Source organism: Terrapene carolina, unplaced genomic scaffold (assembly GCF_002925995.2).
Source record: "Terrapene carolina triunguis isolate 2854851 unplaced genomic scaffold, T_m_triunguis-2.0 Scaffold33723, whole genome shotgun sequence".
Taxonomy (NCBI): domain Eukaryota; kingdom Metazoa; phylum Chordata; order Testudines; family Emydidae; genus Terrapene; species Terrapene triunguis.
In genome coordinates, this window is record NW_020698074.1 from 499806 (window position 1) to 527670 (window position 27865).

Below are 27865 nucleotides of genomic sequence, written 5' to 3' on the forward strand. Positions count from 1 at the left end.
TCGCAATGAAGAGTTGCGTTGATTTCCCAAATGGCTTAATTCTTTTGATGTAAAAGGCTAACACTTGCCTGACATCCAAGGAGTAGAACATTCGCTCCCAGTTGCTAGCATGCGGCTTAGGAAAGAACACTGGAAGAAATATATCCTGGTTCACGTGGAATTGTGAAACTACCTTTGGGAGAAAAGGTGGGTGGGGCGCAACTGCACCTTGTCCTTACAGAAGACAGTATATGGGGGCTCAGAAGTTAAGGCCTTAAGCTCAGACACCCTCCTGGCTGAAGTTATAGCCACCAAGAACGCTACTTTCCAGGAGAGTGAGAGAAGAGATCATGTTGCTAGGGGTTCAAAGGGAGGACCCATGTGTCTTGAGAGTACCAGGTTGAGATCCCATGGGGGGACTGGTTGTCTTGAGGGTACAGTCTATCTAGTCCTTTGAGGAAGCAGCCAATCATAGGGCTAGCGAAAACCGACCGGCCAGCCGAATCAGGATGGAAAACCGAGATAGCGGCCAGGTGCACCTTTACTGATGACACTGACAGGCTCTGCTGTTTCGGATGTTGTAAACAGTCCAGGATAAAGGGAACTGATGACTGTAAAGGTGGAGTGTCCTTTTGTAATGACCAAATAGAGAATCTCTTCCACTTAGCCAAATAAGTGGCTCTTATTGGTTTCCTACTGCCAAAGAACAACCTCCCTAACAAGGTCTGAGAACGTGAGCTCCAAGAGGTTTAGCCATGGAGATAGAGAGATTCTAGATTGGGATGTTGGAGGCGGCTGTGGTCCTGTGTGATCAAGACCGGGACCAGGGGCAAGGTTATGGGCGTGTCCACCGACAGGCTTAGGAGCAGGGTGAACCAGTGTTGATGTGGCCACACTGGTGCTATTAAGATCATTGATGCTCCCTCTCGTCTGACTTTTTGCAGGACCTTGTGTACAAGTGGGAAGGGTGGGAATGCATACAGCAGGTGATCCTTCTAAGAGAGGGGGAAAGCATCCATGAGCGAGCCCAGGCTGTGATTCAGGAAGGAATAGAATTGCTGACACTTCCTGTTGTGCCTTGTTGAGAACAAGTTTATCTGGGGAAACCCCCATCATTGGAAGATGTTGATCACAACATCCGGATGGAGGGACTACTCGTGATTGTGAAAGGACCTGCTGAGATGATCAGCTAGCGCATTCTGAGAGCCCGGAACGTACGATGCCTTTAGATGTATCAAGTGGGCAATGCAGAAGTCCCACAGTTTGAGAGCTTCCTGGAATAGGGGAGAGAAGCGAGCACCACCCTGTCTGTTTATACAGAACATCGCTGTTGTATTGTCGGTCAATACCGATACACATCTGCCCTCCAGATGGGTTTGGAACGTCTGGCAAGCAAGGCGAACCGCTCTTAGGAACCTGACGATGTGCAGCAAAAGTTCTGCCTGGGACCAGAGGCCTTGAGTCCTGAGTCTTCCTAGATGTGCCCCCCCATCCATTGCCAATGCCTCCGTGACTAGAGATAGCAAGGGTCGGAGCCTGGAGAAGGGTACTCCTGCACACACCGCTTGTGGGTTGAACCACCACAGGAGGGACTTGATAACCGGAGGAGGAAGAGTGACTATCGTATGTAGGCGGTCTTGGTTTGGCCTGTATACTGAGGCCAGCCAGGCCTGTATAGTCAGTGTCTCGCACGCTGAGCTACATACGTACAAGCGGCCGTATGGAGCGAGCAGCTTCAGGCAATTTCACACCATAGTAGTGGGGTATCATTGTAAGCCCCCTAATGTCACCCATGGTCAGAAAACGCAATTCCAGAGGGGCTGCTTTGGCTTGACCTGAGTCTAGGAAAGCGCCGATGAACACTATCCTCTGAGTGCGGGTTAGAGTTGACTGTGTCACATTCAGTATCAACCTGAGCCTGTCAAAAGTTGACCGTACCAGGTTCACATGCTCCTCCACCTGAGCTCTGGTGAGGAATGTGATTAGCAAGTCGTCTAGGTATGGGAATACTAGTATCTTCGCCTCCTCAAGAAGGCATCTACGACCAACATGCATTTGGTCAACACCCAAGGGGCCGCCGATAGCCCGAAGGCGAGAACCGTAAACTGATAATGGGTGTTGTTGACCACAAAGTGGAGGAACCGCCTGTGGGACAGGACTATCGCCACATGAAAGTATGTGTCCTTCAAGTTGAGGGTGGCGTACCAGTCCTCCAGATCCAGGGAGGGGATAATGGAAGCCAGAGAGACCATGCAGAACTTCAACTTTTTCATGAATCTGTTAAGGTTTCGCAGGTCTAGAATAGGCCTGAGCCTGCCCTTGGACTTCGGGATTAGGAAATATTGGGAATAAAACCCCTTGCCCCAGAACTCCTGAGGGACCTCCTCTACTGTTCCAGCTTCTAGGAGTGTTTGTAACTCCTGTATGAGAAGTTGCTCGTGAGAAGGGTCCCTGAAGAGGGATGGGAGGGATGGAACAGAATTTGAGAAAATATCCCAATTCGACCATGAATAAGACACATTGATCCAAGGTGATCCAGACCCAGGCATGGTAGAAATGGGATAGACAGTTCACGAAATGGAGGAAAGGATCTGGGATTTTACCTGGTGCATCACCCCCAGGGGCACCTTCAAAAGTTTTGCTTGGGGCCAGAAGACTGCCTCACCAAGCCCTGGCTCTGGGTGGACGAGGGCTGAGGTGGCCTCCTCCTACTATTTTTGCCCTGTTTCCTGTTGTAATCCTGTCTAGGATGAGTAGGGCAGAAGCATGGGGGAGGCGGAGGTTTGAAATGCTTCCTTTGTGGGGCTGGTATATGGAGTCTGAGAGATTTTAATGTCGCTTGCGAGTCTTTGAGACTGTGGAGCTTAGAGTCCGTTTGCTCCAAGAACACCCCTGATCCATCGAAGGGCAAGTCCTGAATTGTTTGTTGGACCTCATGCCCGAAGCCTGCAGCCATGAGCTCTTTCGCATGGCTATACTGGTCAACATCGTGCGGGTTGCCGAGTCCGCTGAGTCAAGTGTAGCTTAAAATGAGGTCCATGCTATAACCTTGCCCTCTTTGATGATGGCCCTAAACTCTGACTGGGATTCAGCTGGAAGCAACGCTTTAAACTTAGTCAGAGTATTCCAAGAATTGAAATTGTAGAGGCTGAGGACCGCCTGCTAGTTGGCAATCCGAAGCTGAAGCCCTCTGTTAGAGTACACCTTTCGGCCAAAGAGGTCCACCTTTTTGCCTCCTTAGATTTTTGGGTCCGACATGGGCTGTGCCGGCTGAGGATGGAGAGCTGACTCTATGAGGAGTAGTTTTAACCTAAAGTCTCTCTTTTTTTTGGTTCTTGGGCGGAACCTTGGCAGGTCTTGTACCTGTACGTCTGGTGGGCCTCCCCCAAGCACTTTAAGCAAGAATCGTGGGGGGTCACCCCTTGGCATAGGCTTCTGGCAGGACCCGCACAGCTTCTGGCATGCCCCAGTCCCCAGGAGAAGAACGCAGTGGGGGAAACCCCAACAGAAACATATCTAACCATAAAAACTACTTGAAACACCAATTAACACTAAGTTACCTATTTACAGGTACAAAGAGAAAGACCACTAGGGGATCGAGAAGAAAGCAGCTCCAGTGACTGTCATGGGTGGTAAGAAGGAACTGAAGAGACGGCGGGTTGGCAGGGACCTATATACACCACGATGAAGGCATGACTCCAGGGGGCTCCACAGCTGACCAACGAGTATGGCTAGGGGAAAGCCTTTCAATGACTGTGCACGCAGTGCACGCACACCAACTTGGAATTGACATGAGCAAGTCCTCAAAGAAGAACAACCTATATTAAGATGAAGATGAAAGTAATTATCAGTAACTTCAGAGCAAAAGAATAAGTGTAAATACCTGACCACCATTGCCCGTATTCCGGAGATGGTTGTGGAGAAGCTTTGTTGCTCCATCCTGAAATGTTTTTGGTAAAGCACCCAGTAACATTGTGAACTCTGGGGTATTTAGTTCAAATAGGGCAATCAGCACTGACTGTGCAGCCTAGAGCAAAGAAAATTAATGAAAACTATATGTGAATTTTTGTTTTAAAAATGTTAGATATTGAAAACGGCTTTATTTTACCAGTAAGGATTCCAGAGAAAGGAGTAATCAAAAAAGATAGCAGAAATGCAATGCTGATTACCTATTTTAATTATATAAAAACTTCAAGAATAAAGGTATCGGCAGACATGATTAAAAAACAAACAATGGACATTTGCTGGTCACACACTGATGACCCTGGTTAGGAATCCTCACCCTTTTATTTCCCATGATCCTCCTAGCAACAAGTTATTTTGAGATATTCTCCCAGAGTGCTTTGTGCTAATAACAACAGACAAATAAAATGACAAAGAAAATGGCATGACGACTTAAGTGATTTTGGCATTAAAACAGAATCGTTTCCAAATGACAGAAGACTCATATTTAGCAGAATACCTCAGACATGATGGGAGCTGACTTGCTACACCTGCCTCTTCCCCAGAAACTTTCTGGTGAGCTCTCAGGTAGGTTGGGACCCACAAGTTTATCAACTGAGAATCCTTATTTTTTATTTTAAAATTTAGCAAATAGATTTGTTAAGCTGGAGAACAGTAGGCATAATTCTGCGGTCTGATCATAGGTCTTTAACTTATACCAACTCCCCCAAGATCACATGGGGAGTCATTTAACCTCTTTCTTCTTCAGTTTCCCTTATCTATAAAATATGAACAATAACCTTGTGAGGTAAATGTCTTAAGAATTAATTTAGCAGACTGCAAAACACTTTGAAGATGAAAAGTAAAATTTGAAGTATTAATATTAGAGCTTCTGGCTTGCTGCATAATTTTTCTGATGTTAAGTTTTTATTTGTTAGACAATTTATAGATCCTCCCCGCCTTTATGGGGTAAATACTTGTTTTTAAACTGGTGTTTTAAAATTGTTTTCCTTGACTTGTATCAAAAGCACAGCTCTTTAATGACAGTAGAATGTAATTAGTTATGCAGTGTATTTGTTAGCTAACTTTTTTAGCTGATTTAGTATCATTTACACAATTTAGTCAGTGAGAGGCCAAAAGGTTTGTCAGTGTGGCAAGAGACCAGTCACGTATCAATGAAAGACAGGATATTGTTGAATTACACAGACTTATTTAATACTTTCATTCTGGAATGAAACTGATTCCAGATTAACCACTTATATCTAGCAGCTCACCAACAAAGTCTGCCGTGCACTGGACAGAACCAGTGTCTAATGCTTGAAAAAATGATAGACCACTTGCTTAAGTACCAAAATATTTAAACAAGTAATTTAGAAAATTCTTTCAGATATTTATTTCTCTCTTTTTCTCTCCAGAGTAACAAACTGTAGCAACTTTAAATTAAGTGGAAAGCTAACACTGAAAACATACATCAGCACATATTAATGTTTGTGTTTAAATGTAATTAAGTAAAATATTAAAATGTTAAACATAAATTTGCTGTGAACAACTGTTCTTCACTGGTGAGTGGCTACAAGTTGAAACCTCTTTCTCCTTTCTGTCCTAGTCTCTTCACTTCAATGCAATTTGAGTTAATAAAAACCAAAGGGAAATTGACAGATTCATCAACTCCTAACTGGTTAAACTTACAAATACAGGGCTAGAAGTGATTAATTGATCTCTTTGCCAGTTGAGACATAAATCCCCCCAGAACGCTAAAGTTCCCAGATTGTACCTGTAGCTAAGCTTATATGTAACCTTGTGTTATTACTGTCACTCTTACCTTCTCTCTCTTCTCTGTTGTATTTTAAGCCCTTATCCCGAGGCATCATTCAAAATGATTTAGAATTTAAGCTTTCTGGGGTAGAACTGTATTTTATACTTGTACAGAGCCCATCACAATAAGGCTCAAATCCTGGCATCTCGAGGTATTGCGGCTTCTAATTATGCACATTTTATTTGGAAACTGTAGACGATTTTGAGAAGTAGCATGTGTCAACATGTTCCTATAATTGGGGGTCAAATTGGGAAATAAAAATGGGATTCCCAAGGTCTGCCCACAAATGAAGTTTTATTTTGGTGTCTCAGGTGGCGCTACATTCACAGCAGATTTTCATAATGTGATTGTCTATTTTTTTTCTTACATGCTTTGACCACCAAACAAACAGTTATCAATTTTGATGTTTAATTCGTCATTATTTTGCTTCATAGTAAACTATGCCTTTAAATGATTTGGGCTAATTCACAACCCTCTCGCAACTATTGTTTCAGGCTGGCTGTAGATTGATGCACATATCATTATTTTGGTTTACATACTGTTTTGCATTAGTTTGTGGCTAGTAGATGTCTGACATTTTCAAACATGAGAAGTCAGAACAGAGAAATACTGTAGGAAGATTCTGCAGGGAGAAGCAGAAGAAAAGTGGTGAAAGAAAAATACTGACGAGGAGGTAAAGAACACAGTATAGATAAGGGAGAGAGACCATTGCGGAGGAAAAAAAGTAAACAATAAAGATAACTCAAGATTAGAGACAGTATGATCTATTATAATAAGAAAAAGCGAAGTTTAACCAGGAAGGGAAATAAAACAGGAATCAAAACAAGTGTGATGAAAAAAGTAGGCTTGCTGAACAATACTTGGAGATTACATTACAGTAACTCCTTGCTTAACGGTGTAGTTATGTTCCTGAAAAATGCGACTTTAAGTGAAACAATGTTAAGCGAATCCAGTTTCCCCATAAGAATTAATGTAAATGGGGAGGGGGGTATTAGGTTCCAGGGAAGTTTTTTTCCCCACCAGACAAAAAACTATAATGTATAAACACACACACAGTATACATTTTGAACAAACAATTTAATACTGTATACAGCAATGATGATTGTGAAGCTTGGTTGAGGTGGTGAAGGAGGAGGGTGGGATATTTCCCAGGGAATGCCTTACTGCTAAATGATGAACTAGCATTCGGCTCAGCCCTCAAGGGTTAACGTTGCCTCACACTCTACAAGGCAGCACAAATGGAGGGAGGGGAGACAGCCTGGCAGACAGAGAGACACACCCTGTGTGTCGGGGAGAGAGAGAGAGAGATGTGCATTGCCCTTTTAAGTATGCTGACACCACACTCTAAGTACATTGCCTTTAAAAAGATCAGGAAATTGAGATAGCAGCTGCGGCCACCTCTCTCTGTCCTGAGCCCTGTTGTGTCTCCCCCCTGCTCTATATGGAGAAGGGGTAAGCGGAAGGGGAGGGGAGACAGAAGTTGGGAGGGGAACACCCTGACATTAGTCCCCTTCTTCCCCCCTCCCCTGTACAGCAAGCAGGAGGCTCCCGGGAGCATCTCCAAGGCAGAGGGCAGGAGCAGCACTTGGGGGGGGGGAGGGGGGAGGGAAGAGGAGGGGGACAACTGAACTGCCGGCAATTGGTAGCCTGCTGGGCAGCTGCTGCACAGGGACTCTAGGGGAGAGGAGAGCCGATGGGGGGCTGTCGCAGTAGCGTAGCTAAGGGGGGGAGCGGCCGCTCCCCCACTGAGCACAAGTGGCGCCTTGTCAATTTCCTGGAGCCTTTGTACTCACCCGGGGGAGTGATAAAGAAAAAAGACGGCACCCGCTGCAGCGCTTTGTTTTTACTCACCCGGCGGCGCTCCGGGTCTTTGGCAGCATTTCGGCAGCGGGACCTTCAGTGCCGCCGAAGACCCTGGAGCGAGTGAAGGGCCCGCCGCCGAAGACCCAGAGTGCCACCGGGTGAGTAAAAGCACCGCAGCTGGTGGCGCCTTTTTTTTTTATTGCTCCCCGTTCCCTCCACCTGGCTACGCCACTGGGCTGCCGGTCCACCCTGGTTCCAAGCCCCCACCAGCTAGTTGCAACGGGCTGCTCTTCCTGCAAGCAGTGGACAAAGCAGGCGGCTGCCAAACAACGTTATAAGGGAGCATTGCGCAACTTTAAACGAGCATGTTCCCTAATGGATCAGCAACGTAACAACGATACAACATTAACCGGGACGACTTTAAGTGAGGAGTTACTGTACTGTATTTGCATTTCACTGGTATTTGCCAAATAATTTATTTGACAAATATACTGTGTGTCAAACTACTCTTGCAAATATAGTCTTTGAAAAATACTAGTGAAACTTGCCAAATATAACAGAGGGTCCTGTGGCACCTTTAAGACTAACAGAAGTATTGGAGCATAAGCTTTCGTGGGTGAACGCCCACTTCATCAGACACAAGTAATGGAAATTTCCAGAGGCAGGTATAAATCAGTATGGAGATAACGAGGTTAGTTCAATCAGGGAGGGTGAGGTGCTCTGCTAGCAGTTGAGGTGTCAACACCAAGGGAGGAGAAACTGCTTCTGTAGTTGGATAGCCATTCACAGTCTTTGTTTAATCCTGATCTGATGGTGTCAAATTTGCAAATGAACTGGAGCTCAGCAGTTTCTCTTTGGAGTCTGGTCCTGAAATTTTTTTGTTGTAAGATGGCTACCTTTACATCTGCTATTGTGTAGCCAGGGAGGTTGAAGTGTTCTCCTACAGGTTTTTGTATATTGCCATTCCTGATATCTGACTTGTGTCTATTTATCCTCTTGCGTAGTGACTGTCCAGTTTGGCCAATGTACATAGCAGAGGGGCATTGCTGGCACATGATGGCATATATAACATTGGTGGACGTGCAGGTGAATGAGCCGGTGATGATGTAGCTGATCTGGTTAGGTCCTGTGATGGTGTTGCTGGTGTAGATATGTGGGCAGAGTTGGCATCGAGGTTTGTTGCATGGGTTGGTTCCTGAGTTAGAGTTGTTATGGTGCGGTGCGTGCTTGCTGGTGAGAATATGCTTAAGGTTGGCGGGTTGTCTGTGGGCGAGGACTGGCCTGCCTCCCAAGGTCTGTGAAAGCGAGGGATCATTGTCCAGGATGGGTTGTAGATCACTGATGATGCGTTGGAGAGGTTTAAGCTGAGGACTGTAGGTGATGGCCAGTGGAGTTCTGTTGGTTTCTTTTTTTGAGCCTGTCTTGTAGCAGAAGGCTTCTGGGTACACATCTGGCTCTGTTGATTTTGTTTCTTTATTTCCTTGTGTGGGTATCATAGTTTTGAGAATGCTTGGTGAAGATCTTGTAGGTGTTGGAGCAGATGCGGTTCTACCTCAGCGCTTGGCTGTAGACGATGGATCGTGTGGTGTGTCCGGGGTGGAAGCTGGAGGCATGAAGGTAGGCGTAGCGGTCGGTGGGTTTTCGGTATAGGGTGGTGTTAACGTGGCCATCGCTTATTTGTACTGTGGTGTCTAGGAAGTGGACCTCCCGTGTAGATTGGTCCAGGCTGAGGTTGATGGTGGGGTGGAAGCTGTTGAAATCATGGTGGAATTCTTCCAGGGTCTTCTTCCCATGAGTCCAGATGATGATGATGTGCCAACTCTGCCCACATATCTACACCAGCAACACCATCACAGGACCTAACCAGATCAGCTACATCATCACCGGCTCATTCACCTGCACGTCCACCAATGTTATATATGCCATCATGTGCCAACAATGCCCCTCTGCTATGTACATTGGCCAAACTGGACAGTCACTACGCAAGAGGATAAATGGACACAAGTCAGATATCAGGAATGGCAATATACAAAAACCTGTAGGAGAACACTTCAACCTCCCTGGCTACACAATAGCAGATGTAAAGGTAGCCATCTTACAACAAAAAAATTTCAGGACCAGACTCCAAAGAGAAACTGCTGAGCTCCAGTTCATTTGCAAATTTGACACCATCAGATCAGGATTAAACAAAGACTGTGAATGGCTATCCAACTACAGAAGCAGTTTCTCCTCCCTTGGTGTTGACACCTCAACTGCTAGCAGAGCACCTCACCCTCCCTGATTGAACTAACCTCGTTATCTCCATACTGATTTATACCTGCCTCTGGAAATTTCCATTACTTGCATCTGATGAAGTGGGCATTCACCCACGAAAGCTTATGCTCCAATACTTCTGTTAGTCTTAAAGGTGCCACAGGACCCTCTGTTGCTTTTTACAGATTCAGACTAACACGGCTACCCCTCTGATACTTGCCAAATATAGTGTTTAAATATCTTTTTCTACCATTTTATTCCTTCCAAAATGTGTTAGCATTAAATGTAATAATTCTGGATATTCTTGTTATCCATATAAATGCCCAAGTCATAGAATCATAGAAGATTAGGGGTGAAAGAGACCTCAGGAGGTCATCTAGTCCAACCCCCTGCTCAAAGCGGGACCAACCCCAACTAAATCATCCCAGCCAGGGCTTTGTCAAGCCAGGCCTTAAAAATCATTAAGGATAGAGATGCCACCACCTCCCTCGGTAATCCATTCCAGTGCTTCACCACCCTTCTAGTGAAATAGTTTTTCTTAATATCCAACCTAGACCTCCCACACTGCAACTTGAGACCATTTCTCCTTGTTCTGTTCTCTGCCACCACTGAGAACAGCCTAGCTCCATCCTCTTTGGAACCCCCCTTCAGGAAGTTGAAGGCTGCTATCAAATCCCCCCTCACTCTTCTCTTCTGCAGACTAATAAGCCCAATTCCCTCAGCCTCTCCTCATAAGTCATGTGTCCCAGCCCCCTAATTATTTCCCTTGCTCTCCGCTGGACTCTCTCCAATTTGTCCACATCCTTTCTGTAGAGGGGGGCCCAAATCTGGACGCAGTACTCCAGATGTGGCCTCACCAGTGCCGAATAGAGGGGAATAATCACTTCCCTCAATCTGCTGGCAATGCTCCTACTAATGCAGCCCAATATGCCGTTAGCATTCTTGGCAACAAGGGCACACTGCTGACTCATATCCAGCTTCTCGTCCACTGTAATCCCCAGGTCCTTTTTTGCAGAACTTCTGCTTAGCCAATCGGTCCCCAGCCTGCAGCAGCGCATAGGATAGTTCCGTCTTAAGTGCAGGACCCTGCACTTGTCCGTGTTGAACCGCATCAGATTTCTTTTGGTCCAATCCTCCAATTTGTCTAGGTCACTCTGGACCCTATCCCTACCCACAAGCATATCTACCTCTCCCCGCAGTTTAGTGTCATACTCGAACTTGCTGAGGGTGCAATCCATCCCATCATCCAGATCATTAATGAAGATGCTGAACAAAACTGGCCCCAGGACCGACCCTTGGGGCACTCCGCTTGATACCTGCTGCCAACTTAGACATCGAGCCGTTGATCACTACCTGTTGAGCATGATGATCTAGCCAGCTTTCTATCCACATTATAGTCCATTCATCCAATGCATACTTTTTAAACTCTTTGAATCTCTCTAAGATCTGGCCTCAACAACATCTTGTGGCAATGAGTATTACTGTCTTATTACATGCTGAATGAAAAAGCATTTACTTTTAGCATTTTTTTAATTTAGTACTTTTTAGTTTAATTTAATGTCCTCTTATTCTTGTGTTAAGAGACAGAGGGCAGAAGCTCCCAATCTACTTTCTCTATGCCATTTCTTATTATACGTTACACAAAAAAAACTATGTTAAAAGAACATCAGCGTTACAAAGTCAAGGTCTCTTGAAAGTGTATATAAATAAGAAAGTTGACTGACAATCTATTACAATTAAACAAAGGACAAAAACAACTTTTATTTCTTTTAAGTTACAGGGGGTATGGTAGCGTAAGTATTTTTCACATGCTTAGTACGTTTCATTCCTTGGACTCATAGGTTTGGGTTAAGTTTTCAAACCGATTATTATTTATTATTAGTGTTCCTTAACGGGCTCTAGCTAGTGTTATAGCGTAACTAAGTTACAGGAGAATAAATTTCTGAAAATGTTTGAAAAAAATATTTAAAACTGTAACAGACACAAAAAGGGTTCACATGTAGTTCATTTAAAAACAACTGCTCGATATCAGCATATATCATACATAATTAGAAAATGATTCAAATACCTCAACTTTTACTAAAAAGATTCCCTCCCCTTTTATAAAGTTAGTTTAAAAAAAAAAAAACGGTGTGTGTGTGATAAGCAACTTCAATGAAGTCTTAATGGTTAAAAAAATATTGGGCTTGTCTGGAGAACACCTGCTTGACCAACTTTTTGCCATATACTGCTATACATTTTGATGACTGAGTAGATTGATGAGATCCTCCTCACTATTTTAATGAGCAGTTTAATTCAGCTGATTATCCAGTAAGTAGCAGCATTTTGTTAGACTCCCTCACATCCTTCGTTTTCAATATCGCCTCGTTCTCAGTAGCTTAAAGGACTAGGAGTTTCAGCATGATCTGGGAGGACAAGGAACGCTAAGAAAAGGGATCTGAAGAAGAGTCTGGTCAGGGCTGGTGCAACAGGCAAAGTATATGATTTTGGGAGCAGTGTTTTGGATGGATTGATGGACAATAAGGCTAGAGTTAGGCAAGTAGGGATAGCTCAGTTGAGTTGATAAAGCCTTGGACAAGAATCAACAATGGGAATAGCAAAGAATAATAGACTTTTTTGAGCAGTTGAGAAAAAACAGGATTCAACAGTTACTGTAAGTGGAAAGGGGGGGAGAAGTGGAGAGAATGATTGAAAGAGGACACCAAAATTAAGAACATAATTGAATATCAAACTTATACATTAATACAACAATACTTGCCTTTTAAAAAAAGTTACTTTCCATTTTCTTGCTAAATGATGATCCAGTTCACAGAGAAACACACTAAGTTTCTTAAAGTTCAGCATCAATTATTGTTTGCACACAACGAATGAAGTTTCTTTTTACAGACTTTGTGAAATCTGCTCTTTTTGTAAATTTGTATACTTTTACACACTTATGTTAGAAAAATGATACTAAGATAGTCAGCGCCAGAGGGATAAGGATGATGGTGGAGTTGCTAATGGGAATAGAAAAGGGCAGGTTTAGGAGAAATTATTTTAATGTAGGTTAGTAATAGATCCGCCATGAAGAAAAAGCTAGAGAGAGCAGAGGCAGATCTACAAATGATCAGCAAAGAAGAGATAATTGTAATCATGTGATTAGATTATGTCTTCCCAGCAAAAGACAAAAAAAGAGAGAGAGAGGTGACAAGTTCTAAGGGAGAGAGAAGCTGTCAAAGGAGTGGTCAGAGAAGTCTCTAAAGCCTGGTGGTGGGAAGTTGGCATAAAATCTCAAGAAGAAAGGGGTGACCCCAAAAGATAAACAACACAGAATAATCTGTTAGTGAAAACCAAATCTCTTCTTTTTAATCAATTTTTTACTGGGAAACATAACCCCCTCTCACTTCCTGCAAAAAAATCTCTGTAGAATGTGTATTTTAGTTTTACACAGCAAATGTTACCAACAGTAGCTTCTGTATGAAGAGTTCTTTGATGCCAAAGTAGTAGTTTTATTAAAATGTCAGCTTCCTATTGTCACCAACTCAACAATTACTCCTTAAATCTTTTTGTCAAATACAAAGAATGTGCAAAACCAGATGCAAACATCCAACCAGATGAACTATAATTTTAGTTTCTTACTCACCCCTCCTGTGATCAATGTATTATTACTGAGACAGAAGGTGGCCCTTGTTGGAGTAATATTAGTTAAAGCTGTTTAGAGAAGGCCACTTAAGTAAATTTAACTGTCATACAAAGTATTTTAAACAATAGTATTCCTTTTACCATAAGATAGGTTCATCCCAACCAGCTAAAATATAACTTGCACTGTCTAGAGCTTTAAATTGTATTAGTTATAACTTTTAAGTTCAAATATTTTAAAAAACACAGCTTTATCTTAGTCTAGACAAGGCTTTATTTTATCTATTTTGACACTGCATGCTTTAATTTAATGTGTGTATTGTGAAATGGAGTAGGTTCTCCATACCCTTAAAGAACGAACCTACAGAGAAATTTTTGTAGGACTCTTTTGTTGGAAAAATTGTCTTAAATTACAAAACCCTAAGACTTTTTTTATTAAAGCATTAGTTAGGAATATGGTAACAACCCACATACAAATACTTCCTAACCCTGACAGGACAATCAGAATAAGTTTCAGCTTTAAAAACTACTGAAGAAAATCCCTGAAAGACTAACTACATATTTTAGCATGAATGGACATACCTTCCTAACATCTGAACTTTTCGGTTCTGTTGTCCAGGTGATGATCCGAGATACCGCCAGCCTAGTTTCACTTGAATTTACGAAATCCCCTGGGTCCATCTGCTGTGCAAGAGTCTCTATGTATTTAAGAATTGCAACTTTAACCTGCAAAGGTAAGCAGAGTCAGGTAAATAGATAAAAACAAAAGTGTGCTGTAAATGTGAGTGTACTCAAGAAACAGGGTTCTATTTATTTAGAACAAATAATCCAGAATGGCTAATATAATGGGACAAAATGAGATACCTTTTTAAAGTGAATTAAATATTGGCAATTTTATCAGAAGTCTTTTAGCTGATTTTAAAATCAATTACCTGGAGTCAATGTTTTTGTTTAATATTCATATAGTATCTATAATCTGTAAATGAGTCTACTGTACTAACAGACATCTTAATTCTCACTAACATTAAATAAAAAAACTAGCATACTGCATGTGCAACTATTTAGCCATTCACTTTCTATTTAGTTTGCTTATATTTGGCATAGGGAGCACCACCTGATGAATTGGAGAGGATACATACAGATGTAATTGGCTTCTTCCAGTAAACTGTACATAATTTGTACTCAGAATCCCCTGGCAGTCCCTTTAGCAGCAGAAATCTATGCTGAGTATTAAACATCTTTGTTAAGGGATAAATTTTGTAAAACATCTTCCTATTAAAAACAAACCATAAGGGGAATAGAGCTGTTACAATAAAGCAGTGCCAGTGAGTAAGCAATAATACACATGGCAATCAGTACACACACTTTTCTTTGAAGGAATTCATTACATTAATGAATGTCAGTGTGTTTATGAATAGACATAAATGAGACAAGGAAATGGGGTGGGTGATTATTTGGATGATCTGGTTTAACTCTTTAGCTGTTTCTGTCTCCATTAACTATGGTACTAGATCTGAGATTATGCACAATAAAATCGGAGAGATTTTTTTTTAAATGTGTTTGTGGCTTGCACTGATAACTGTTCTGAATAAACATGGATCATTTAAAAGCTTCCCTCAGTCATCCTAATATTTCAGATATATAAAAAATAAAGTGTGTCAATGCACTGAGTGACAAAGATGTTAGTGGCAGGCAATGAAACTAGATGTAATTTAACCATATTAATTCTTTCCCCCTCATGCTGGCTGTTAGGTCTTGCCTTCTCTGAAGTTACATGTAACCCAAGGATTGAAGCTCTTTGTGATGCATAAGTCAATGGAAAATACTGTTGAGAGCCTGGCAGCTAGAAGTTTCTCTTTTTGAGATCAAAATCTTAAAACTACTTATATTTTGCAAAATGTGTATTTCAAAACACATACTAAAAACAAAACTTCTTCTTTCTAAGTCAATCAAGTATAATTGTGCGCATATACTATTTTTCCTCCCCCACAAGGGCCCTTTTGTGTCATTTTTGTAACATCGCTGTGTCCATCTGCTAATGATATCTTAAATGTATATTGTGATATAGGAGGGCCAGGGAGCAGTGGTAGAGTGCTCGAGGGGAAATATATAAACCCAAGGCTAATTAAGGCGTGATTCCCTGGAGACTAGGGAGGATGGCTACAGATTAATTGGAGCACCTGCAGTCAATTAAGGCCCTGTCAGGAACCTAATAAAACCCCCTGCTTCAGGAAGTCAGAAGGAGGAGGAAGGAGAGAGGTCTGGAGCTTGGAGGTGTGCTGTGAGACTTGAAAGGTCAGAGAACCGAAGTAAGGGAGACCCTGCCCCAGCAGGGAATGGAGACTCCCTCCCCCAGCATCTAGGGACCGAAGGTACCCCACCCAAGGGGGAAGAGGGTAAGAACCCGCAGGGATTGAGAGGCGCTGGGGCTCAGAGTGAGAAGAAAACCCAGACCCCTCCCCCTCTTCCCTCCTTTACCACCTTCCCAGGCCACTAGCGGGGCCCTCGGTGCCCCAAAAGCAGGGGCAAGGGGTGGTATCTTAGCCCCCACCAAGAAAAGCGCAGGACCCACCATACTAACACTGGCCATCTTGTCACAACATATACCTTTACAACCAGATGCTGCAATCAGAAACCAATGATAACATGGTGCAAAAAGGCACCCAGCTATCTGTACACAAAAATTCCTAAGAACAAGATATAAGGTTTACTCAACAGTTAAAAATTGTGAAGAAAAGCATTCCCAATGGAAGTAGAGTCAAACTGTCTACAGACAGGGAGGAGTACTGAATAGCAGGTGAGTAGAAGTAGGAACCATCTAAAAGGCAGCTTGTGATCTCAGTTCCATTATGAACAATAAGAGATGGCAGTCATTTTGAAAAAGGTTAGTTCTTCATGTTTTTTTTTTTTGAAAGAGAACATTATTCTTCGGTGTCTGTGGAAACTTCTATGTTGAAGAACAAGAAAAGATGACCATTAGAGATAAGTTACTTACCTTGTACAGTAACTGGAGTGTTCGAGATGTCTGTCTCAATGGGTGCTCCACTTCAGCGAGGCATGCTCCCTACGAGCCTTTGACAGGGGACTTTTGGTACTGCCAATTCAGTCTGCACATGAGCCGTAGCTAACCTCGTGCCCTCTATTGAGGGTATATAGGGCAGTGTCAGACGAGCTACCATCAGTTCCGTCTCTACCACAAAGTCCCGCAAAAGCAAAGACTCCAAAGCAGAGGGGAAAGATGACGGTTAGTTGAGGACAAAAGACCAACATCTTGAACAACTCCAGTTACTGTATAAGGTAAGTAACTTTTTCTTTGAGTAATGTTCCTATGGGTGCTCCACTGATTTACTGATTGTATTTCAATTGTAATCTTGAGCTGTATAGGAAGTAAATTAGTTAGTGACATATCACTTATTTATATTTGTTTTCTTATTCTTGTAATAAATCTGTAACAGCATACTAGAATGGTTCCTCTCTCAAAACTTCAATGTGGGAAAACAACTTATTTAGAGGTAAAGGTAAATGCATTGAGTAGCTCCTGGTCATGTATTTTATTTATTTGATTAAAATCCTGTTCAAACTACTACATAAGCATGATGCATTTGCCAAAATGGTCCTACATGACTTATCACTGTCCCAGATCAGGTAATATTTGCTAAAAACCTTCACTTCTTCCTTCGAGACATGGATCTGGCCAGTATTTTTCATGTATCTGTCACCTTCAAACTGTATTCCTTTAATTCATTGTATGTGAAGCTGAATGTGAAAACAATGCAAAGATGCTAGCTGGTGCAAAACCTGGCTGTCTGCCTCCTACATGGACTAGGTCTGCAGAAGCACATCATTCCTGTTTTCTGGGTCCCCCACTGGCTCCCAGTCTACCTCTGAGGCCAGTTCAAGGCCCTGCTTCCAATTTTCAAAGCCATTAATGGGTCATGTCCCAGCTTCACTAGCAACCATATAGCTATCTATGAACCATGGAGACAGCTGTGCTCTTTTCGACAAAACACAGAACACAAAGTCCAGGACACAGTGTGTGTGAGCCAGAGTCAAGGCACTCTTGGCTGAGGGAGATATGTCTGTAAAACAATTTCCAGAAGAGATGAGCAATCCAGAATCTGATCACTATTAGGTCATGCTAAAAGACTTTCCTCTTTGATATAGTTATGCCATCATAACAAGAATGATATTTCCAACAAACTCCATTCCCTCTCACCAGTACATAACCATCCCTTCAGGAAGAGTTTCTGAAAACCACAGAAGGGGAAGAGCTGGACTTCATCAAGTTCAAAAGGAATCTTGCTATGCCAATCCAATTAACCCTGGGAAGTACTATGGGGATGGGTACCAGTACAAAATACTAACACAGGTAGGTAGAGTCCTTAACACTACTACTATATTACATTTTTGATTACTTCTAATAAATATATTCTCTGGTTCTTCAGTGATAGTAGTAAGCTTTAGGAAGAAGTTGAGGGGTAGGGAATGGGGTATGATAAATTCTTGGATTTCTGAAGACAAGATTATTGCCTGTTAACTGCAAACTTTACAAAAAAGGTAATATTTAAAATATTCTTTAAAAATCTGTTTGAAACTACACATATTGAGACAATAATTTGAAGCCACAGCTCTAAGAAAGAGATGGCTTCTCTAGCCAACTTCTATTACAGAAATCTTATATTTCTCTAACATTGATGAATCTTTATGATAACTGCTCAGTATCTGTTCCATAAATCCATTTTTTTTTTTAAACTTTCTTCTCTGTCATCAGGAGGATGGTCTTGGCCTTGGCTTCCTCGGTCTTAAGGTCTGGCTCCAATCTTTAAGGAATTCCACTCTTTGGACCTCATCCTCATACCAGAAGTCCATGCTTTCTTTCAAATCTACAGTATGAGCTTCACCAAAGGGAGCATATCATGCTTTAGTAATTACATCAGAATTCTATGGAGAAAGTAACTCACAGCAATCAACGCATTAATCTTCCTGCAATAAACCTCTGTCTTAAGGACATGTTGCAGAACAAATTGTGTGATTTCATTACTACTTCATTTGTTTTCTTTAACAACTCTGATCACATCATGAGATAGTAGCCACTATTTAATACACCAGCACAAATAATAGTAGTCAAAGTATAAACTGTCCTCAGAGTGAGTAATATTATACATTTTACTGTGCTGCAAACAAAAAGAAAAAAACAAAACAAAAAAATGAGGTATTTGCATGTGACTTCAGCCCCACTGTGTACAGGAAAAAAAGTGTAATCTTGTGCATTGTTACGTTGCATAACATTCCAAATTGTGTAAAAAATTTTCGTGCAGGATAGAGCAGAAAATTCCAGTTTTGTATATGCTTGTTATTTCCCCAATTTGCCTTATTTGTAAATCTTATTAGGATTTACAGCATTTATACCAAAGCCAACCTCTTCTCTAATTGTACATGTCCTAGAGAAATCAGTTTTAATTTTATTTAATTTATTTATTTATTTATTTAATTAATTTTTATGTCAACATATTCTTAAGCTGTGAAAATGCGTGCATATATAATGCAACACATTACTTTTAGAAAAGCTTAACAAATAAAATAATGCACTAAACATAAAAGTAATATGTTTTTGAATGAAAATTTAGGGTACATGTGTTAATATTAACATTATTTAAATTTTAAATATGCCCATAACCTACAAGATGAAAGTAGTTTAGGGAAAAACCTTCATTGTCAGAACTACATACAGAAAAGAAGATTGGGAAATCACAAACATAAAATGAGAAAAGACTTGATAGAGTGAGTTTGCATAACCAGCTTGGTGTTAGGCGGCCATATTTTTGTTGCTTCTGTATTCATTGGTGTGTGGTCTTATCAGGTCTGTTTTTGCAAAAAATGCTCTGACACTAGTATATCACTTGAAGTTGAATATCTGCATGCTTAAAGTTTCTTGCAAAGGTTAGTAGCCATAGACGGATGCATACAAATAAAAATTATCAAACATTGTAAAGTTTTTACATAGGGTTAAAAAAGGCAATAATGCAGACAAAAAACCTTGGAGCTCCAAAAAGAGCGAAGCTGGTCCTGCAGCGCTGGCTTGACTGTCTGAAAGTTTATAAAAACAAAATCCACCAAGTGAAAACCTTTTTTTGCAATACAAATCCAAATAGTAAGAGAGAGCAAATTTCTATCAACAAATATTTCATTTGCAATTTAGACTTGTAAATTTTTACCTTCAAGCTGGGCGTCTGGGTCTGGTCAACAGTGAATCTCATTAAAATACTGAATTGGAGATCATTTGGAAAAGATTCCCTGAAAAATAAAGAAAATCAGGCAAAACACATTACTTGCATAGGGCATGCATTTAATAACTGTATAGGTGCTCGCTCTAATTTAAAGGCTCTCTCTATAAACTAATCAAAAATTCGTCTACCTTTCAAACTACAATATATGCCTACTTGTTTTAATCTCTGGGTAGATATGCTATATCATACTTTCAGAAACATCCAGCTAATGTAGAAAGAACATATATCAAACGATCTTACTACTTTCAAGCAATTATATGTGCTAACATGTAAGACAAACACTCTCTCAACAGTAAAAAGAACGAGGAGTACTTGTGGCACCTTAGAGACTAACACATTTATGTAAGCATAAGCTTTCGTGGGCTAAAACCCACTTCATCGGATGCATACAGTGGAACTGCATGCATCCGATGAAGTGGGTTTTAGCCCATGAAAGTTTATGCTTAAATAAATGTGTTAGTCTCTAAGGTGCCACAAGTACTCCTCGTTCTTTTTGCTGATACAGACTAACACCGCTACCACTCTGAAATCTCTCAACGGTATGTGACTTATTAAATCCAATCCTGCTAGGATGTGCATTTCATAATCTAGAAAACTGATTCTGTATTCATCTTTCAATGTTAAGCATTCTAAATAGCAGGGATGATTTGAATTCCTTAAATTAGGTGGTATTTAGAAAACCACTACTATTACATTTGTTACATTTTAAAGCCATCCACAGGTTCTGTTTTGGGAACAATATCCTTACAGTACAGTGAGAGAGAAACGTGGGAATATACTCTGGTGCCAATCAAAATTGCACACACATTTTTGTCAGCAATGTATTACCTTGTGACATCAAGTGCCTTTTGAACTTTTGCTTGCACAGACCCAAGCAAATCAGCACCCATTTTCTTCAACAGCTGTGTCAACAACACAAACAGCCAATCCTGTAGATCTTCTTTATGGACCTGGATGAAGTCGACCAAGGTCTCCAAAAACATGCTGAACACCTAAAGGAGGCAGAGAAGGGAAAAAGAGAGAGGGGTGGGGGGGAAGAAAAGGAAACGACATTGACCTGTGTTGAACTCACAAATGATGAAGAAAGCAGTAGGGGAATCAAAGGCAGACAGAGGCAGTGATTTGCAGCCAAGCAGGAAAACAATCTGTCTTGCTTTTCATTGGTCTCCGTGATACAAGAGAATATTGCTATTCAACTTCAGCTGAAGTTTGACAATTAGCTATTCCATGCAGTATCATTGGGTAAAGAAATGTTTACTGTGATGGCTGGCACAACTTTATTTATTTTTTAAATTTAAACTTCTTTCCACTTCAAGCTTTATGTAATTAAGTCAGTTCTACGTAGACAATAAAATTGGCTTATCTTTTTAAAAAAAGCAAAGAGGCCACAGAAAGCTTAATTAAAATATGAGCTGTGGAGATCTGCATCAAGAGAATGCTTGTTCCTTTCCATAGACGATTTGGAGAATGGAACAGGCTTCTCTGTTCTTGCAGCATTCTGAAACAAATTATTCAGAGGAAAAGTCCTCCTAGCAGAGGAAAAACTACAGTACATTTCTGATTATGATGTCCTTTGGAAATATATGGAATATTAATCTTTCTAAAAACATATTAGCTACTATTTATGACATTTTGGAAGAGTGGTGTTGGGAAGCAAATATTCAGGAAAATGATCTATAAGTACATTTATGCTGCATAGCGCCTCCCACTCCCCCGGCAGTGATTCTCAGAGCCCAGGCCAACTGACTTGGGCTCGTGGGGCTCCCTCTCTGAGCCTAAAAATAGCAGCATAGACGTTCCTGCTTGGGCTGGAGTCTGGTCTCTGAAACTCAGCCAGGATCTCAGAGCCTGGGCTCCAGACCGAGTGGGAACATCTACACTATTTTTAGCCCCATTAGCCCAAGACCTTATGAGCCTTAAGTCAGTTGACCCGGGCTCAGAAATATTGCTGCTGCATTTTTTTTTCCAGTGTAGATGTACCCTATGTGAACTTGTATATTGCAAACTGTGCCAAATGTGTAAGTGTGAATGACAATTATTTATTTATTTATTTATTTATTTATTTTACAAATTTCAAAACTTATAGTACAACCTTAAGATCAAGAAATATTTTAGGGTTTGGGTTGTTTTTTTTTTTTTTTTTTAAGTGTATGTATATATAAAATTTACCGCTAGGTGGCATTTTTTTTTCTTTTTAGGACCTTTCACTAACTTTTGGATTTACATGTGCTTATGCGGGAGTGGAACATACATGTTCTAGATATACAATTTCAAAGGTATGTATTCTGCCAGAATTCCAGCCTAATCTAGGCCATAACACACACTGCTGCGTAAGTGCACGCATGAGAGAGTTCACTATAATTACTTTTTAACACCGATGTCATACGGTCATTAAGATAAATATACCCAACGCATTAAAGGTGCAAATCCATATGCTTAGTTTACAAGTGTCCGTTATTAGGTATTTAGGGCTGGCACTTGATTAATAGGCACTGGATGTCAAATAATACATTCAAATTCTCCCAGGATCCTACAGACACCAAACAGTATAATCTTCAGGGCTACTTTAAATATTTTACATCTTCCTGTCCCAAATAGGTAAAAAGTTCCTCAAGAGAAAACATTTTCTTTCCACTCTAAAATGAAATACTGTAGGGTATATTCTCCTCCCTTCCATCTATTGTCTTTGATGTTTCTCTCGCTGGGTGAAGGCTGAACATTACTCCAGTGCTGCTCCTGGTTGAGGTGGGGGGGTTACTCAAGAACCACATTAGAGGTCTCCACAACCAGCATGCCTACCCACTGATAATTCAAGGGCACAGAAAACAAGGGGGGGGGGGGAAAAAAGCTATCAAGCTCAGGACTTTAACTCCGATTCCACATAAGCAATAGCACACAGATTGCTGTGTAGGCCATTTTAAATGTGTTGTGCAGAATTATTATATCTGTACATACAAATCTCCAAACAGTAGCACTGGAAAGTCAAATGATCAAATTATGTCAATTACTCTGCCTGAGTTACATATAACTGTAAGCGAACTGGACTTGTAACAGGGCTTTCCAAGTGCCTTTTCTTTCTCCCAAGAAACTCCATTAGGTTTGGCTGAGATATCAACTGTTAAAATATCACTATTTCCCTGCTGTCACTTGCATTCTTCAGGAATATTTTGGCAATATGTCAAAATAACAGAACAGGAGCATTCAAAAGAGCTGGACCCATGCTGCCACCACAGCAGCACACACATCCCTGGGAATACCTGGGAGCTGTCAAAATAGCTGTAGTGGGAAAAAGGGTGGGAAGAGGGCCAAGCTGGTCTCCCCCAGGCCCAACACAGAGCTCCAGTTGCCCATCTTTACCTTTTTCCTCTTTAAACACAAAACAACAACAAACCTAGAAAATTACCTTTAAAAAAATTATTTTAAAGAGTGTTACTTTAATTGCAAAGTTGAGCACTCAAAAGTTAGGAAATGTCATATTTAACATCACCTGGGGAATTCTGCTCCCTGTACATATACATTATAGTACAGGGTAAAATTGTAATTAATTTGAAATTTTGAACATCCATAGGACTTAAGTTTCTACATGGACTTATAAAAACTCTAGAAAATGGGACTTGGGTGCTTTTGAACATTTTATCCACAGTCCTTAATTACATGATCTCATTTTTTTTTTTTTTTTTTTTTTGCAGGACTCCTGCCTCAGTGCACAGGATGGATGCCCAAGGAGGGCAATTTAAGGGTTTATGGTTAATCTTGCATCAGACATTTCCTAACTTTTGAGCGTTTAACTTTGGAATCTAAATAACACCCTTAAAGTAGCTTTTCTGTTTGTAAATAAATAAATAAATAAATAAATAAATAAATAAATAAATAAATAAATATAGGGGATGTGCAACATGGCTGAATTAAAATTGCTCTCACAGCTGTAATTTTTGGAACTACCTGATTTCTGAATGTTTGTTTCTCAAACTTAACTGTATGTTAACACCACCTTTTTATTGTTTTGCATTGTATAAGCCAAATTAATTAGTCTACACCAGCTTCCACTGGTCTCAGAAAACGGTTGAACAGCAAGGAATCCACAACTTTTTTTTTTTGCTAGGGCAAACACAGCCAACCCCCAAAACGTGTGTTGAAGTTGCAGACCAGGCATTAAACACGGTGATTTGGGCATGTATTGATTTGGTGCATTCCCACTACAGCCAGGGGACTAATAAGGAGCACAGCACAGATTAAAATTATTGTTCCCTAAAGGAGGGAGTGCCTTTCCTCATTGCCACACGAAACTGCTGAGGTTAAGAATTTAGCAAGATTGAAAAAAGGAACAGCTACTGGACATTGCTACAGATGGCAAGATATCTGGAGTGGTCGTAGTTAATCATAAATTATAGAAGGGATATTAAATATCATTTTTCAGGGCCTGAGCCAGTATCTAACTATAGAAAAGGATGAGACCTAATGTTGGAGAAAGATTACCACACATCTGCTCACTGCAAGGTTCTTTTATCTTCCTCTGAAGCCCACTGATCATCCTCATAGAAAGGTTACTGGACTAGATGGACCTCAGGTCTAATGCAGTATGGCAATTCTTATGTCCTTTCCAAGGGGATGAATTTTCTTCTTGCTGTTATGGCCCTTCATGATGAAGGGAGGTGAAATTTGCCTCTTCTTTTACCAATGGAGAATTGATCTAGCCCAATTTATTAAATGTGAGGGAAGGGGAAAACTCTGCTACTGTCATGCTTGAGAATTAAATGTACAAAAGAAGGACTTTATGAAGTGATGGTTTCCACAACAACTATAAATCTGACACCAGCACATATTTAATATTTTGTACTGCTGTGTACACATCTATACCATTATATACATGCAGTGTGATAGAGTTAGAATTGCTGGGAAAATTACAGCTGTCAATTTCTTGGCTTTTGTACATTTTCAATTCTCAACCATGATGTTACATTAAGTGTTGTGTCTGAGTTTCCTTCCTTTAAAAAAAAAAAATAAATAAAAAAGCTTGGTTGGGGGGAAAAACTCAAAGAAAAACGTGACTGATCTTTGTGAAGGAAGATCCATGGCATACAGTGCACGTGAATTTTCGAGTTCAGTTATTCTGAAGTTGGAGAAATAATGTAAAGATCGTCACAAAATTATTTGCTGTCCTACTACTTGTAAGTACATATGTACACACACAATTAAGTTTAAAATCAAGCACATTGTTACACCAAATGTATTTTCGTAAGGACAAGATGCATATTTCAGTTTGTTGGACGTCATAGAAAAGTAAGAAATTCATTTTATAAGGGACTACTGGAAAAACGTCAACATTACTGTTTTATTGGTAGATACCTCTTTTGTACCAGTCAGCAAATGAATTAATTGAAAATCTAAATTTGCATACTATAATACTGTCACAGGGTACGCTGGCTCTTTAAGAAGATTCTGACTCAGCCCCAACTGTGCTAGGCTTAGGTTACCTCCCCTAAGAGCAGGGCCGGCTCCAGGCACCAGCTCAGCAAGCAGGTGCTTGGGGTGGTCAAGGGGAAGGGGCGGCACGTCGGGCTCTTCAGCGGCACTTTGGCGGCGGGTCCCTTAGTTCCTCTCGGAGGGAAGGACTGGCCGCCGAATTGCCGCTGAAAAAGAAAGCGGCGCGGTGGAGCCCCCGCCGCCCCCCCCCCCCCCCCCCCCCGCCACTTGGGGCGGCAAAAACCCTGGAGCTGGCCCTGCTAAGAGAAAGACATAAAGGGTCACTAGGTTTTCTGGGGAATATCAGGGCAGCCTGAATTCAGTCAGAGAGTATGGAAAAAAAAGCTTGCTGGAGAGGTGACAACTCTTCAGAGCTCCCAGGCAAAAGGCCTGAAAGAGAGAACTGCAAGAACAGTACCAACTTGTTGAGGGACAAGCGTCAGCTAAGGGACCTGCAGGGAGAAAGGTATGTAAAGGTCTGTTAGGAAGGGGAAGCCCTGATAAAGGACAGGAAGAACTTTTAGCCAAGATGGAGGGTTATGTGGATGTCAAAGACCATTATAAACTGAATGGACTAAATGAATCCATGAAAGAGGGCTGGAAGGTTGTGTGTATTATTTTATGGTACTAAGCCACACCCAGAAGAGGAAGCAGTATTCTGAAAACATGAGATACGGTGTTTTGTTTGGCACATGACAGAAGGGAAAACTGAGGCAGGTGGAGGGCCAAAGCCAGACTTCTCTAGTCAAAGGCTTTTAACTATGTCAAATTTCAAAGGCCTACAGCAAACAATGGAAGTGTTATGAGCTTCTTAACAAAAAGGTCACAAGAATCTATTATAATGAGAAGTTTAATGCAAATTAAATATAGCGATTGCTACCAGCTCTCCCTATATAATAGTATTTGTTAGTAACGATAATATTCTAATATTTACATTTAACAATGCAAGCAGGAATATGAAATACAACATATATATAGCACAGACAAATATTATGGGAAACCTTAACTTCTGAGTGCTTGATGTTCCATCATAACAATTGTGGATTTTTTTTGGTGGTTTTTAAAGATTAAGAAATTGAGCCAGGAGCTTACAAACTCTGCTTTCTTTGTCACGGGAGCTCATAAATTTCTTGATCTGGAGTTATTTGGTTTGGTGCTCTTATACTGAAATCTGCAGGCTGAATAAGCTGGTTAAACATTTATACGCTCATAGAGCACTTCAGATTTCCTAAAATAAATGTTCATATTAAATTAAATTATCTTCAACCCTTGTCTTGTCTAAGTCTCAATTAATGCCTACAAAACAAAACAAGTTTGACATTTTGTTTCTAATTTCAGCTGTCTATGTCTGGGAATAACACAAAAATGGTTGAAGTGATTTTGCTCAAATTTAAAAAACAAAACACCCCCACTTCTACGCCCCCAAAAAAACACAAAACAAAAAACCCAGACACCTCTGAATCTGAGACAAAGCATGGACAATTTGTTTGATAAACGTATATGAGCATCAAAACAAGAGTGAGATTAGAATGGAAGCTGGAATTCAAACTTTAATTATAGGGGGAACAATCCATACGTGCTATAGTTTCTCTAGATACAGTCTTTGTTTTCATGATTCAATTTTAAATTCTGAAATCAGTCATCTTAATCACATTTTGATAGTGGAGAAATAAACAGATATTGTAAGAAAAAAAAGTACTATAATTGAGATCTTTCTTTAAAATGAATTAAGTTTCAGATGCGCCAATCACCACAATATAGAACAGGAGTGCATAACCAAATAAGGTCAGTTAATTAGTAGAAAAACACATCTCAAAACATTACCACGCGTAATTCTATATGAATTGCGAAAGGCTTGACACTGCATGAACTCTTTGGGGAAGGAAAAAAAATAGAGAAAAAGCGTTAATTTCACAATCATGCAATAAGGTTAGATTTCCAGCAAATATTGATCCAACTTACTCTCTAAAGAGAGTTCCAACACAGGGGACAGCATGCAAAAAGAAAAAAGGGGAAAAAAGATAAAAACACACAAATTAGTTTCCATCAATGCAAAGTTCCTGTATGGAAGAAAAAACACAAAAAATAAAAAGGTATTTCAAAACCTGTACAGTAAATTTAAAATTATGTTCCAACTGTTCTTAGAATAGTTTGGAAATAAACAGTTGGTTTGCTCCTGTTTATTTTTTTCCTTAAAACCAATTTTTTTCCCAGAAGGACACAACTTTTTCCCTATGCAATTCCTTGTACTTGGTTAAAGATGTACTGGAACACATTAAAAAAATATTAGACATTCACACTTTACATACTGTAGTTATAATTCCTGTAGAAGCTGGGAGAAAAACTCTTAGAAAAGATTTTATATGGTCACCTCACATATAAATATAAAAAACCTAATTGTTAATTAACTCTTTGATGCTTAAAGTTGGGGTATCCTGCTGTGGAATGCGCTGCTGGACAATTAATGGTTGGGAATATCCAGTGGTGGCAACACAGTCAGTGATTGGAACTAGGGGTTAATTGTAAATATTTTTAAAATATTCACAGTATTCACTACTGTATAGTCACAAACTTTGGTTTAGATATAAAATGGATGATACCTCAGTTTACAAAACAAAACAGGTGTTATTATATCAATGTGTCCAGTAAACACGAAAAGAAGAGATATATTATATACATATGGAACACGATAATTGTTTATGAT

At 40.5% G+C, this 27865-nt stretch overlaps 1 protein-coding gene across 1 annotated transcript in view; it reads right to left on the reverse strand.

The window, feature by feature from the left end:
• The window catches only part of LOC112110664 (CLIP-associating protein 2), a 271547-nt gene that overhangs the window by 28350 nt on the left and 215332 nt on the right, over positions 1-27865 (reverse strand). The window contains exons 28-32 of the mRNA XM_029914219.1: positions 27124-27126; positions 20527-20690; positions 19627-19705; positions 13994-14137; positions 3863-4006 (exon numbers count right to left, since the gene is read on the reverse strand). Coding sequence (XP_029770079.1) covers positions 3863-4006; positions 13994-14137; positions 19627-19705; positions 20527-20690; positions 27124-27126 — 534 coding nt within the window. The remainder of the gene's footprint in view (positions 1-3862; positions 4007-13993; positions 14138-19626; positions 19706-20526; positions 20691-27123; positions 27127-27865) is intronic.